This window comes from Nesoenas mayeri, assembly GCF_963082525.1.
Source record: "Nesoenas mayeri genome assembly, chromosome: 1".
In the NCBI taxonomy this organism is placed as follows: domain Eukaryota; kingdom Metazoa; phylum Chordata; class Aves; order Columbiformes; family Columbidae; genus Nesoenas; species Nesoenas mayeri.
The window spans coordinates 186323435-186338895 of NC_137541.1; the positions used below are offsets into that span (position 1 = coordinate 186323435).

Consider the following 15461-nt stretch of genomic DNA (forward strand, 5'->3'; position numbering starts at 1 on the left):
TTTAAGGAATAAGCTGGCCTTAGGAGATGCCTGTTTTTTGTCAAGAAAAAAATGAATACTTTTCAACTAAATTAATTCTAAACCCATGCATTTCTAGCATAAGTCCATTATAAGGGAAACCTTACATTTTAAGAACACAGTACAAAATCAAATTACAGTTTCATACCTGTCCATCTGTCCCAATGGTGCCTCCACAATCTGTGAGGAGCTCAGACATGTCATAATAGCTAACAAACTCCCACAGACAGGCTTCCAGATTCAGATTGCGATAGAAGCGTAAAGTATTGAAGCCTCTAATTGTTGGGCTGTATTGATAGGGAATGGTCTCTCCAATCACATCTGGATTTTTGGTAGCATCAGTCAAGAAACCATGGTGGGTCTTCACTTCTGTGTAATCCAACAGGTTGGAGCATTTATGGTTTCCAACTCTAGTTCCATCAGGGCTAAGTGTCAGCTCAAAGTTGGAGAGCTCTCTTGTAGAAATAACAGGCAGCATGCCTAAAAAACATTAATTAATTTCTATCACTATCACTAAATTTCAGTGATCAGAGTTGCTTAATTTAGCAAGAGTTTGTTAAACACCACACGTTATGCAGTGCTTCTGCATATGCAGTTTCAGTAATTAATGTAATTAATGTACCTTAGAATTCAAAGAAAAATTGTATGCTAAGTGTGTATGAGAATGTTTCCACAGGAATTATGCCTTTGTACTATAAAATGCCAAACAAAATGCTTCTAGATCTCCAACATATTTTTCAATCAGGATTTTGTGTGTTTTTTTCAGAAGCAGAGAGCAATTAAATGGCTTTCTATTTTCTTAAAAAATAAATCCTTCCTTGGTATATCTATATGTGTTTCAAAGGAGTTTTACAAAGTGCAGATCTAGCCCAATTTATGTAAACTATGCAGTTAATTTGGAAACACTTAATCTTTGTATCAATACAGTATCTTACGCACCTTGTTGCAAACTGCACTTGTGCATTCATCACATTTCTCATGGGTCCCACATGTTAAAAGATTATATTATAATTTTTGATATTTAAAATAACACGACCAATAAAATATCTCAAATAATAGATTGTTGTATGAGCTCTCTAAACTTCACAGCTGATTTAATCATACCATCAATATGTGGCATAGTGACTGTCAATTTGATGAGATTGGCATAATCAGGATCTTCTGAGCCAGTATAGCGCAATTTGGCAGAGAATGGTTCTGCTCCTACTACTCCTGACATACGAGGTTGACAAAGACCTAATGGAAGAAAGAGAAAGCAATTTTACTTTATGTCCAGCTTACATAATCTATACTTTCCCTTGCATTATTTTTAGATAAAATTTTTTCCACTATGTAAGTTTCCATATCAAGGAGAATTTTCTGAACAACAGGTAAATGTTTTGGGCAGCAACTACCACAAGTTTGAAGAGGGATTTATGTAAAAAAGCATTCAAATAGAAATAATTACTTGACCAACTGGATCACATTTTCAAAACTGGGTGATGATACTGCACCTGTATATTTTCAGTTGCATGTGACAATCATGCTTGCAGAGTTAAGTGTGAAGTAATATAGAGACTTATAGACATCCTCAAGAGGTTAAACACCACTTAAATCCCTCTCACCCCCTTAAACACACACGTCGCTTTAAAGATGATATCTCATCAGTGTTCAGTTGGTTTTGGCACTGGATTGGTGTGTGGACCTATAAATGCCTTCACAGGACTCTGTGAGCCTCCTGTTCCATTAGTGACCAAAATGTAACTAGAATAATTGTGTCATAAACTAATTTTAGCCAGAAAGGATCTCTAGAAATACCATGCTCAAAGCAGAGCCAGCTTCAAAGTTAGATCAGGTTGCTCAGGGCCTTGTTCAGTTGAGTTTTGAATTTCTCTAGAGATAGAGAATCTATAACTTCTTTCAGAAACACATTCCAGGGTTCATTCCACCTGTTCCAGCATTAGTCCTGGTTTGTAAAATCAGAAGGTTAGATTTGCAATCACATAATCTGAGAGTGCAGAAGTGTCTGCATTCTGGCCACAGGAATCAGAGCACATTGTCATGTGAAGGCCAAAGGATCGCAAGACCCTCTAAGAAAGATGCCAGCAGAAGTGGAAAATCAGAGCAGTTGACTTTTCTCGTGTTTTGCTCTTTGCTCATTTCTGAGAGATTACAGGAAAAGAGGAGGCAGGGCTCTACTCTTGGAGAACTTATTGGTTCTGGCGGACCACATCTGGCTCAGCAGCTCCAAGTTGGAGTATTCTGGCATGAGGAATGAAATTTCTCTTCTGTACATATCATAGTTGTGTCATTTTTTTCTCAAATGCAACTAAGATGTACTAAAGAGGCTACACACAACTTTTTGCACAATCTGAATTTGAAAATTTGGTCTATGCACTGAAGCATCCTCAGAGTTGAAAATATTAAGGATTTTGGCAGGTTACTTGGATCACTGCACTTCTTTCAAAATAGCATTGAACAATTCCCTTTATGTTGTTCATGATCTTCAGGATAACTGGCCTCCACATCACAAGTTAGCTCAGGTACTGGAAATTATACATGCATGACAATTCAGTCCTGAGCCTGAGCTAATTAGCCCTGCCAATTTGTGAAGTGTAAACCAAATAATGCATTGTAACATAGCCACTCTGTTTCACATAACCAAACTACCTCACCCAGCACAAGATTGTCTGCCTTCAACAAGCATTACAATGCACCTTGTAGCCAATAACCTAAGAGTCCTCTTTAGGGTGTAGGATTCCTGATAGTGCAAACAAAGGTGATGTGAGCCTACAGTCAGAATGCGGAATAAAGGATAGGGGTAAACAGAAATTCCTTTTATTGAGCTCCTTAAAGCCCTAACCTAGTCAAAAAGAAAATGTTTTAACTAAAATATTTAGTTGGAAAGGTCAAGAAAATTAAAATGATATTGAAATGAATATTAATGTAATGGATTATCTACTGTAAGATCTCACAAAAACCAGAAGAGTTAATGTAGCTACAAAAGCAGCACAGATGACTCTCGTAAAATGGCTGCAGAAGGGTAATAAAATACATTTTTAAATCTACCTTGATTGCTGATAATTACTCATTCTCTGTATTATACAACAAACAAAATATCTGTGATTTCTACAAAAAAGCAGCATATGCTACCACGCTGTACTTGTGAGAATGTCAGTTCTCCGCCTCTGCTTCATAATGTTATTCAGTAAGAGTTTAATGAAAATAGTTGGCTGGGAAAAGGAGGTAAACTACAGGAACTGCTGGTTGAGAGAATGCAGCATCAGTTCAGTGTTGATTAGGTATCAGAGAATCAAAGAGTATCAGAGAAAGAAGAAGGATGAATATTATGAAAATCTCAACTATGAAAAAAATTTTGTCTGTGCCCTGTTATTGGACAGAAGTTGCTTTAGTCTTCAGTCAAGGAAGAAATCAATTCTCAGGTGTCCAGTGAGGCCTGAATGCCAAATGAAGCTTTTCTTCTAGTTGGGTTTTCATAATAGCATTCCTATGTTTAACAGGAGATGAGACTGTACTGCAACATTACTACAGCCAAATTCAAAATATAACAGAAACAACCTTTCATTAATTCCAATGCACATCATATACTGTTCTCCTGAAAACATGAGTTTGCTATGTAGATAACTATCTAGACATCTGGAGAATTAGCAAAGGTAAGCAACAATTTTCTTTATACAATTCTCTTCTGTGTTAAGAAGAGAGTTTTTGCACCACCTCTATGAACAACAGAAGAAAAGCTGAGACTGTAATGTTAAAACACCTGATAATGTCATCAGATTTTGTTAGGATGGAATTTCAGAGCCAAGAGAGGTCTGGGAGTTTTGCAATAAGTGATGATGTCTTACCTTCTGATGTGCTTATAGTTACAATAGGGCTCATAAGCTCAAGACCCTCATTTCCATCTGAATTCACAGCACGAGCTGCACACTGGACTCGAGAACCAGCTTGAAAGTAAATGGAGTCAAGTGTAATCATCTTGGAGGAAGTGAAGAAGGTATCAAAGTCAACCTCCTTCATGGGGCTAGTCACACCGTCAGGACCAGTGGGTGCACTCACAAGCCACCGGTATTGTGTCAGAGTATTATTGATGTTCTCACTGGCACATATCGAACCAGTCTTTTCAAAGTCTTCATATTTAGGATTGCAAGCCTGCAGAACAAGGCAATTGTGTTAAAAATGTATTTGGTTCATGACAAAGGGATTTTAATTTATCAAGAGTCACAAAACTCAACAACATAGAACTGGCACCACGCGTAAATCTCTTATGAAATTACCTTATTTTGACAGCGATGCTTTTAGCATTGCTATGGTAGATCTAAAAGGTAAGTCTAATCATGTTTATTGAAATAAGCATTATTTTAAGTTATGGTTTACAGGTGAAAATCTAACATAGTTATGAAGGCACAAACTACACTCCCACATGTTACTTTAAGTTGAATTTCACCCTTTGATCTAATTTTGCAAGTATAGTTTCAAGACTTCCTGTGTTTTTGTACTTAGGAGAACCATTCAAGACATGATCCATTCCTGTGCATAATCAACGGTGTGAGAAATAAACTAAAGATGCAGGTGGACCAAAACCTTTCTCAGTGCATATGAATATTCAAGCAAACCTTTCAGTTGCAAAATTACAATGAAAGAAGCCTGTAGTACTGCAACAAACAGGACTAATTTTTCAGTCTGGGACACTCATTGAAAATAATGTCTCCTCTGTTGTCTCTAATGATTTCAACTCTGTAAATTAAGGCAAGACAACACAAGAAATAGTAAGGTCATGCAATCATAGATATTGTGCAAGTATTAAACTGTTCTTAGTGATGAACAAGCAAAATATCTTTCCATGTTTTTTGTCCTCCTGAAAATTGATTTGCTATCCAGAAAAATTAGACTGGCTCTTAGGATAGTTCTAGATTGAATGCATGTGTGAGTCAAAACAATATGGACTGATATTGAGAGTTTAAAATCCAATTGCTCCTTTGGACACCATTCTTATAGTGACTTTGTTCCATTTTTCCATAGATATACTCACAGTAATACAGATGACAGGATAGCCAGCTATGGGACTGGTTTTATCTTTGGCTCTAGAAGTATCATCATATATCAAAAGAGATGCAACTTGAGGAACAGAGGGAAAGGTGACATCTGCCATGCTGTTCATTTCCTCAATGTAAACAATGGCCTTGGCTGTCTGACAATGAAAAGGTAAAAAAGTTCTCTGTGAGCATTTAAATAAACAAGGGAATTCAAGCTAAACCTATGTCTAGTCTTTGAAACATTGTCCACAAATAAGTTTTGAAACCTCAGCAGGATGAACTATCGAGGAAGGGTTGAGGCACTGAAATATATATTGCACAATAGAAAAGCAAGAGCTAAAATGATTTTTTTCTTTTCAGAACACTGAAGATACCAGACCTTTTAACCTCTTGTGTTCCAGCTTTCTTGAATCACTTCAGTATTATGGTAGAACTCTAATGTGCATGGTACACTTTAACACCCAAGGAAAATAGGGTGTTTGTCATCTGCAAAGGCTGTGCCTCTGCTGTCTGGCTACCTGGAGTCAGACTATATATGGTGTGATACCAATGAAGGGGCCAAAGAGTTTGAAGAACATTTTATACAGAATCCAAGGATGATATAATTCTAAGTAAAAAGAATGGGTGGCTACTGCAGTTACCACAAGAATAATATTAACATGGTTTTGACAGCAGAAGTTATATTTCACCTGATCACTCTTTCTACAGCATAAAGGTTATACTGTATTGCCAGCCAATGTTTCTAATAGGACATGACTTTTGAGGGCTGATTTTATAAAGAGAATGTGTCTGGAATGATATTTTGAAGATTTTGGTTCCACAGAAGCTCTCATGGACTCTGTGACCCTATGAACCTTATTGCCTTGGCAACAAACTGTTTTGGGTAGGTGCTACTGTGTCAGATGAGATGATCCTCTTTGTCCAAAATGGTGTGTATAAAGCTTAAAAGAAGAGTAAAGTTATGAACCAGAAAGCAAGAAGGCCTGTTTACCAGTCTTCATTGTTGAGGACTATGCATGTGTTTGTTACCTGTATTTCTGCAACCATGTTCTCATCAGGCCTCAGGTGAACAGTGAAGGCCTCTCTCATCTCCCTTACTCCATCAAAGAGAACTTCAATCTCCACAAAGTGCTGTGTTTCACCTTCCTTAAACTCAATTTCTTAAAAAAAAAAATAATGAGACATATAAAAATAAATTTGTTCATAACAAGTTGTAGTTCTAGGCCCAGACATGCAAGATGGCAGTTAGTACTTTTCCAATTACAATGTTAATATATTTAGTTTAACCTGTTTGATGCTAAAAATAATCATGAATAGGAGTGGACACATGCAGAAATCACTGAAAATGAGGCATCATTATCAAGAGATTTGCAAAGAGCAGGATTTAGTCTAATACGATTAATATTTTGAAAATTATCTAGGACGGATTATTACATTATTATTATATTGCGAATTGCTAAAAGACTGAATAATTCTAAATAAAAAGTATTGTCATTGATTACTCACACAAAATGCATTTTAATACAATAGTATCTTCCAAAAATAAGGCACCAAACCAGTGTTATGTAAAATGGTATTGCATTTTGAAAAACATTTTCTCTGAAAAAGCTTCTGAGGTCATTGTCATAAGTTCAGTCTTAGCTGATAGAGTTAGAAGAGAACTGTGATTCTTGGAGGTGTTAAGTACTAAAGGAAGCAGAAGTAGAGAAACTATTTAACATTTGTGTATGGAATGGGTAAGAGTAATACTAAACCAGTAGGTTAGGTGCATTTTTACTATCTTTCTTTTCTAAAGGATGTCAAATTAACTGAAGATAGCACAAACAAGGAACAGAAACTGAGGAACCAGGAGAAAAAAAAAAAAACAACAGAAAGATTTGCAGAAAATGATGTTCTGATTAGTATATTGAAACACTGTCACTGACAAAAAATACCAAGTGCTTAAGAGCTCTGCACTCCAAAGGGACAGGCACAACAAGGAGTAGTGGATGAAAGCTGAAGTACATAGGGGAAATAAGGCATAAATTGTAAGAAGTGACAGGGACTGATCAGTGAAGCAAAACACTCAGAAACACTGGGTCTCTCCAGTGCCTTCAAACCAAGACTGGATGCCCTTTCTGAAGCACATACTTTCTCTAACCAAAAGTTCTTTGGCTCAATAGACAAGTAACTGTAGGTAACTGAGAGAATCTTGCAACCCACAGTGAGTCTGTTTAAACGATCTAATGATCCTTCCAGCCTTAATTGTTATTAAGCCATGAAAATACTCTTTGTGGTAATAAATATACTGTGTGAGAGCTAAAAATATTACTGGATTTCAGTTTGCTACACTTCCTTCAGATGATGCAGTTAAGGACGTGGGGTTTGTGCCACTGGCTGAATAGGCAAGCTCCCTAAATCCACCCATGTCCTGAAACCTCTGGGGAAATCCTGCAGATCACAAGCATTTGTCAAAGGCTTCTGAACCCAGACCTGCTTGTTCTGCAGTAGCATTTTCCCCTTGAAAACTCTGTTCCCATGTGCTGTTGGTGCACAGCAGGGAGATCATAAGCAAGGCAATGCATATAGGTAATGTGTATAGGATAAGTATGAGCTGACACTAGAAATGCCTGTGGTTTTCAGGAGGAAAGAACAAAATTGTAAAACGCAGGATGCAAAGTGAATGGAATTAGCAAGCTCTTGGTTGATAATTTTCTTATTACTACCAGCTTTTCAACTATCACTACTGGGAAATGCCTCTTCTGTGGAATTTGGAGATAGCCAAATGATGTTGCTGTATGTTCAAAAATAAATCTTATCTTTCAGCTGGACTGAACACCAATGTAGTTTATCCACAACTGTGAAAACACTCCAGCAATGAATGTTTAATCTTAAAACACAGATTGGTAACATGTATTATCATAAGCTTCAGAAGAAAAAAAATCACAGTGCTACAAACTCTTATTAGTCATTCACTAAGTCATGTGGATGGGCTATTACAGTATCACAGTATGTTTGGGATTGGAAGGGACCTCAAAATATCATCTAGTCCAATCCCCCTGCTGGAGCAGGAACGCCGAGGTGAGGCCACACAGAACATGTCCAGGTGGGTTTTGAATAGGAAGAAGTTTATAATCTAAGAAATTTCTCATTCTCTTGCACAACCTCTTTCCTCATTCATTACTAGTGAGAAGCAGAAGATATTGAATTGCAGAGATATAGAAAGCAAGCTTAATTATTATGAAAGTAGAAAAGTAAATAGAAATACACATTAATTATTACATAGAGTAAAATCCATTAGCTTAATGAATTCCTTGGCAAACAACTACAAATTCATATTCTGTGAGTAGATGCTTCTGCAGAGTAATGGTATTACACTTCGCAAATGTTACTAAGGCAGTAGTCACACATTTCTTTCACAGTTACTTGAGCTACAGATGTTTTCAAAGCAATCACAATTCTTTTGTAAATATTTTCACTGATACCTAGTAATTCCAGATAAATTTGGTTGTTGCATACCACAAGGGATCATGTCCACTACAGAATCACAGAATGGTTGGGATTGGAAGGGACCTCTGGAGATCATCTAGTCCAACTTACCTGCTGAGGCAGGTTCACCTAGGTCTATATTGAATTTGAATAGCAAAATATTAATGGATGTGGTTGCAAAGTATTCTATTCATAAAGTTACCTCATGTTTCAAATATTATGTTACAGTCATGAATAATTCAAAGAGCAGGATGTAATAATCATCTGAATGATCCTACCTTCTGATATAGGGTGATAGTCTTCTCCAGAAGTAGCAGATCCATCCTTTGTATGAACTCTCACGACAGAAACCTTGGAAGTGTCTCCCAGACGAAGCACTGGGATTTTTACAACTGCTATTTGCCTTGTGTTCTCTGGTTCACTCACACTAAATTTAGTCTCACCAAACTTAATAATAGACTCTGTAATTAGAAGAAAAAATGTTTTTAGAGCACACAAAGGGGCTTCCAAAAGCCAGTAACAACAAAATAATTTCTTACTGTCTTCATCATCCCGAATCTTTATCAGGGTCTCATTTTGTTCGCCAATAGAGGCACCAAAGGAAGAATCACTCCTTGCAGTGCCAAGAACCAGACGTAGTTCTTCCTCTTCTTCATGGAAAGTGTCATCCATAAGCACCAGTGTACAAGGCTTCTCAGTTTCACCTGCAATCATTCTGAAGGTAATATCATGCAGAACATAGGTGTCCTTTGCTTTATTATAACACTTCTCTCTAAGCTCAAGGAATGACAGGCTGTTTCTGCTGGCCAAGTCATTCACCTTGACACCATATAAGTTAACGAGTCATGACAATATTGAGAGCAGAATGTATTGCTACCTTTACTACCTTTGTATGGAAGCTCACTACTTCAGTGAAATCTCCCATTTTGAGACTTCTCTAAGACAAGTTTCTATTTAGTGTAGTCAATTTTTATATATTGTTCCTTTTCTTTTATCTTAGAATAAAAAACACTTTTTTGGTGATGTCCCCCAAAGCATGTATTTTGAAAATAAATACTTGTATGAGGAAGCAGAGTAATAAAGCCTTTCACTAATACTAATTTTGATCTGGAGTTTTTTATTTCAAGCATTTCAGGCCTTTTTAAGATACCGTCCAACTGTGTGGACCTTCATTTATATTATTCCATTTGATTTTAATGTCTTTTAAACTTCCATTGGTTCCAATTTGAGCACTCACAAATCAATGTGCCTAGACTTATTGGATGTTCTGAGGCTTTGGGAAAAAGGCCGTGTCTTTAGCCTTCTACAAGAACAGCAAGAGTTATGAGCGGTGTGCAGAGTGTCAGGCTCCCAGTGTCAGACTCAGTGGGCTTGTCATCACAAGAATGACTCCTACATCCCTTACAAAAGAAATAGCTTAGGACATGAGAGAGATGAGGTCAATTTACAGTATTTTTTCATCATTATGTATGCAAAACCAAACAAGGCTCTTCAAGATGAAGAACCAGATCAGGATTTTGACAGCATCCATTTTCTGAGGTGCTTTTTCCCCTTATAGAAAATAAATTATCCAGTAGGAGAAGAAAAAACAACCAAAATATTCATCCTACTCATTGTTACCTGGGAAATGTGAAAACTGTACTGAAATTGCTGCATCTTAAACAGGGCTAGGAAGCTTATAAAAACCAATATATGATCCAAGTAGAACTCTTTGCTGCTTCTCTTCAGGGAGAAATGATAGAGTGACATTCAAATATAGAGGAAAGTCACTTCCTAAGGGACCCAGATCCACTAATCCAAGCAAGCTGGACTCTCTTCCCTAGTTGTACAGAAGCAATGCCAAGGGCATGGAGTCCACGACAGCAGTAAAAGTTGAGGCAAGCTCTAAATAAAGATAGACTGAACAACTCACTTTACAAGAGAACTGTGATACATGTCTGTAGAAAGATGAAGCCTGTCATTGCTGTGATAAGGGCATACCAAGGATTTCATACTCATGACGGAACTTGTTTAAGGCCTGTCAAAAATATGATGTGCATGTAAAATGAAAAGACTAAAATATTCAACTGTCTTCTGCACAAATAGAGGGAATCAGGCAATATTATTTTAAGGCAGTAACACTGATTTATTTGTGTTTCATATCTGATGTGCAATATTAAGTACATGATACTAGTGAATTACCTTAGGAAAGACTCCCTGGGAAAGAAATTTAAACAGAAATCAGAGTTATACACTGCTGAAAGGCCTATTACTTCATTCTGTTAAAGTCAAACATATTTATCAGAAACCTGCCTAACAAAGAGCAGAGCTTCTGAAGTTTCCTTTCTGACAACAGCTCTGTGCTTCTGTTATTGTGCTACTCTGAATCTGCTTCTGCTACCATGGATGAAAAAGACTCTGGCACTCAGGCTGGACCTAAGTAAAGATATGTCCCATTAGTTGCTATTGATTATTCCTCTGGATCAGAAGTGGAGCAAAATTTGACATCACCTGTGTGCACTCTACCTCCTGTGTAGGGAAAAACTCTGATTTTCCAGAGCAGACTTTTTGGCATGACTTTAAGAGAAGACACAATTAAAACAAAACAACCAAAGCAAAGCAAGGCAAAGCAAACCAAAACCTAGTAGACTTCTAAAATAAGAACTTACCAGGAAGGAATGTGATGATGGAACTGTCAGTATTAGGACGCTCTTCAAAGTCCATCATTACCTGAGCTGAACCTTGCCTTGTGTAGCATCTCACAGTGGATGTGTATCGGATATCTCCACTCCTGTATATCATGGCAGAAATCTGTCCATCATTTTCATTGCCTACATGTACAGATTCTTTAAACTGCATCTTAGGCACTGGGCAGAAAAACATAAAAAGCATGTGTAAAGTATAATTGCAAAACTTACCATATCTTCCCTCCACTATTTCAAATTTGGTTATGTTCCTTTGTACCTGATATATACCATAAGCATCTAGGCAGCAAATGACTTAACGTATTGCCTACAGCTAAAACGTGTGATTCAAAAGAAGTGCTGTCTGTGTATTGCAGTCATCCACCTCCTGCATAAATCTGAAAAACTACAAAAAATTATTACTCACAGTCAGAGATTGAGTCATTAATGAAGATGGTGGCCTTGCTGGGTTCTCCAAGGGCAGCGTTCATTGGCATCCTTAGCACAAGCTCAAACTTTTCCGTTCCTTCCAACACTGGCTGTCCAAGGTCATCCAAAATTACCACGCGAAATGTCTGCATATTGACTCCAGGGGAAAAATCCAAATTACGACTGATGCCTACATAATCTACGCCAGCTATCAATGAAAAGGTGATAAAAAATATCTATGAATAAACAGCAATACATGCAATTGAAAATATCTACCATTAGGCAGTTAATTTTAGGTAATTATTTTTAAACATAATTTTAAAATTTGCTAAATTTGGCAGTCATGTAAAACAAAGATATCTTTTGACCATCTAAGTTGAACTATACAATAGTCAGTTTTTGCTTAGTGATAAAAGCCACAAAATGGGGCTGATTTTGTTCTGTTGTAAACCAATAGTTATTCCACTAAAGCTAATAAAGCTTATTTTAAGTGAGAAATGAAACTAAGCACAAAGCTTTGAGAGAGTCTGGAGATGAAGCAAAGTCTTTTGGCAAGACAGTTCATATAATTCTGTAACAAAGTTGGAAGTTTTGAGACCATAATGTAAAAAGGGAAGGAGAAAAGGCCAGTGAGCAGACTGCAAGAAAGAACTGCAGTTCAGAGGAGATGTGTAAAACAGAATGAATGGAAACTAAAAGCATTTAATTTGATACAGACCATGCCAGGTGGTGTCTGGCACCTTATTGTTAAAGACAGACTGTTCTGAGTCTGGCTTCCTTTTATGTTTTGTTTTATTTTGTGTTACGCAAAACAAGCCAAGCCATAACAAACCAAGGAGAAGGAACAAAAAAAAAGATACTGACTGAAATATTACACTGCATCCTGGATCCAAAGCATTAGAGGAACCTATGACTTTAGTGTAGGACAGAGTTCAAATGTTTGTTTTTGGGAGGATGAAGAGCAGAGCTGTTGAACCAAAGCTTTGGGGAAAATTGTTTCACTGAAATACAGCTTGGAATTCTGTGATTTTGACAAAATTTGGCAAGATTAAAGGCCATTATCAGATGGGCATTGGCTGGAGTCCCTGCTCCAGAGCTCAGCCTCTCAGGCAGGTTGTCAGGACTGGCAACTCAGTGCAGCAGATCCACTGCTGTGCTCCGTAAGACCAAGAACCAGGTTCATGGCTTCACAGGCAGCCAAGCCGTGTCAGAGCTTTCAGACTGTGACCAACAGACTGGAGAGCCCACGAGCTGTGTCATTCCCAGTCCTGAATCCTAGAGGTGCTGGCACAATGAATTAACATTCTTATTGTAAGGAAATATTTCTTTTCCCCCCAGAAAAACTTCAGGATGAGACAAAGACATCAGGATCATACAAAGTAAGTTCAGAAATACAGTAATCATATATTTTTTTCAGATTTCATAGTGTTCTTTTTAGTGAAAAATATGATGTTTATCTTATATGTTATGTATGATACATACATATATGATGTTTAGATATTCCTGAAATAACAATAAAGTTTTAAAGAACTTTGCCTCACTGAAAATTAGTTGAGAGGATAAACTCTAGTGTCCAGTTATACTCCGGATAAGCATCTAAGGGAGATAATTTTTGTGCTGTCTATATATGAATCTCTTAGTTTTAAACATTGTGGCTAGTGAGAAGAAAAAAAATCGAGTCCACTGACACTTGATTCTGCAGAGAAAGGTTCTGTAAAAACATCACAGAACCTCAGAGCTGTGACAATCCTCTTGCTGAACAATATACTAGATAATAATGTCTCATTGTCTACAGTAAAAATGAGAGGAGCAAACTCTGCATGCTGTCAGTGATTATAACTCTGTGCCCAGTGTGCTGTTGAGGCAGCAATCAGCTGTCTTTGTGGGAAAGTGTTCTATATGAATATCTGAAAGCATTTCTCTTAGTGCTGGACTTCACAGTTGCTCCTCCTCTGGTTTCTTTGAGAGAAATTCTGTGCCTATGTAATTTGTTCTAAGAAGAAAGATCTGCTAAGAGCAAAGGACATATAAATTTCATCTTATGTAGTCGAATCTATATCAAGACCAAAAGTACTAGCATTTGTTGTTGAGATGTGTTATGAAAATAAAGCAAAACAATAACTTACCCTCCGCAGTTATTGGTTCAGACTTGCGAGACCTCACTGTGACAGATGCCACTTTAGACAGATCGGTTCCAGCCCTCCAGACACGTACCTCAACATAGCCAGCACTCTCATCAACGTAGTATTCATCATTTCCAAAGTAGAATGCTGGTTCTGATGAAAGAAGAATAATTTCTGTAAATGTTTCTTTACCTTGCATTAAAGGCAACAAGAGAGAATAAAATCCACATTATACAACGGAGAACACTTTGCTATTCTCAGTAAGTGAAATAAAGCTTTTTTTTTAAGGTTTAGAATTTTTCTAGTTTTCTTTTTGGCTTCCTTTCAAGTATTGGTTTGTCTATTTGGGGACAGCAATTATAAACCAAATGTGTTATCTCATTAAACTTATTTGAGCTGGGTCCTGTTCACAGGCCAGAAAATTCCTTGCATTTTTTACTTTGGTGCAAACAGACAAAGGTGAATATAGATAACAAAACGTTAACTTGAATGTTCTCACAGATTCCTGTTGCTAAAACCAGACTGGCACATGATATATAACTAGAGCTGCTTTTGGGAATGTTTTCCAGCTAACTGAAGGGGCAATTATTTAATTTTAATTCCCTTGCATCTAGCATTTAAAACAAAATCAATCTTATTTCATGTAAACTGGAATGTGAATAGTCTTTTATCTTAATATTAAAGTTCCACAGTTTACAAGAAATAAGAGAAGAAAGCAAAGGAGGTTGTGTTATCCCACTCAACAGACATTTTTTTAATCCTCCTTTTTCCTCCCTTCTTCAGTTTTTCTAACCACAGCAATTTCACAAAATAAACAGGCTTAAGAACACAGCCCAGCTTCATCCTGGGTGTCTATCATTTCCTTTTTGCTATCCCTTCCATTCCTTTTTCAAACACAGAAGAGCAAGCACACACAGACAGTGTCTCAGTTTCCCCACTGTGCAGCCGCAATCATATCTCCCTTCCCCAATGGTTGGGATGTAATTTGAAGACCTACACAAATTCTCTTTCTATTTCATCACAATTTTCTTTTGTTGCCTAGTGAGAATATTTTAATCACGAGGTTACAATAATCACAAATGCATTTCAAAATACCATATAGCATATGGCCAACTCGACAAAAAACATAGAATTAACCAGTGCTCTATCAGTGGCACTAAGAACACCTCCTATTCATCAAGCATAATAAAAAGAGAAAAAAATCAAAGCAAATGACTGGCAAAGTTTATGGTTCTACAGAGATCTGCCTACTGCATAGAAAAGCTACAATTTACCCAAAGGAGCAGACATAAATCCTTTTTAATGGTAAGCCCATCATTTCCATGATTCAGCCAAATTTTCCTAACAGTATACGTATGTTGCAAAATCTATGACTTCTATTACAGTGGAACAAATGTTTTGGAATTGAAGAACCTGCTTTCGACTACAAATAAGCTCAATAAAGCCAAATGTTGTGAAGACATTGTGCTATGAAGGTTTTGTAGAGGTTTGTAGGATAACCAGACAAAATATCTATGGTTTTCTGAAGTACTTGAAGATAATCTGACTGACTACACAATTTATGGCAACAATCTCTTCTGAAGTAGACTGCTCATTTCTTTTTATAGAAAGCTCAACAATGTAAAATAGTATTTTAATTAAAACTAACCAGAAGTAATATAAAGTAGTTACTCAGTTATTACTAAGCCAAAATTTTATCTGAGAAGGCAGCAGTTCCAAAGCATTTT

General features: G+C 36.9%; 1 protein-coding gene across 1 annotated transcript in view; it reads right to left on the reverse strand.

Annotated features, from left to right (window-relative positions):
* FREM2 (FRAS1 related extracellular matrix 2) overlaps window positions 1-15461 on the reverse strand; it is a gene marked incomplete at both ends in the record, with an annotated part of 128583 nt that overhangs the window by 21993 nt on the left and 91129 nt on the right. Inside the window, 10 exons of the mRNA XM_080361630.1 lie at window positions 167-498; window positions 1123-1254; window positions 3864-4167; window positions 5048-5206; window positions 6081-6211; window positions 8798-8980; window positions 9059-9223; window positions 11168-11365; window positions 11610-11819; window positions 13738-13887. Of these exons, the coding sequence (XP_080217756.1) occupies window positions 167-498; window positions 1123-1254; window positions 3864-4167; window positions 5048-5206; window positions 6081-6211; window positions 8798-8980; window positions 9059-9223; window positions 11168-11365; window positions 11610-11819; window positions 13738-13887 (1964 nt within the window). The remainder of the gene's footprint in view (window positions 1-166; window positions 499-1122; window positions 1255-3863; window positions 4168-5047; window positions 5207-6080; window positions 6212-8797; window positions 8981-9058; window positions 9224-11167; window positions 11366-11609; window positions 11820-13737; window positions 13888-15461) is intronic.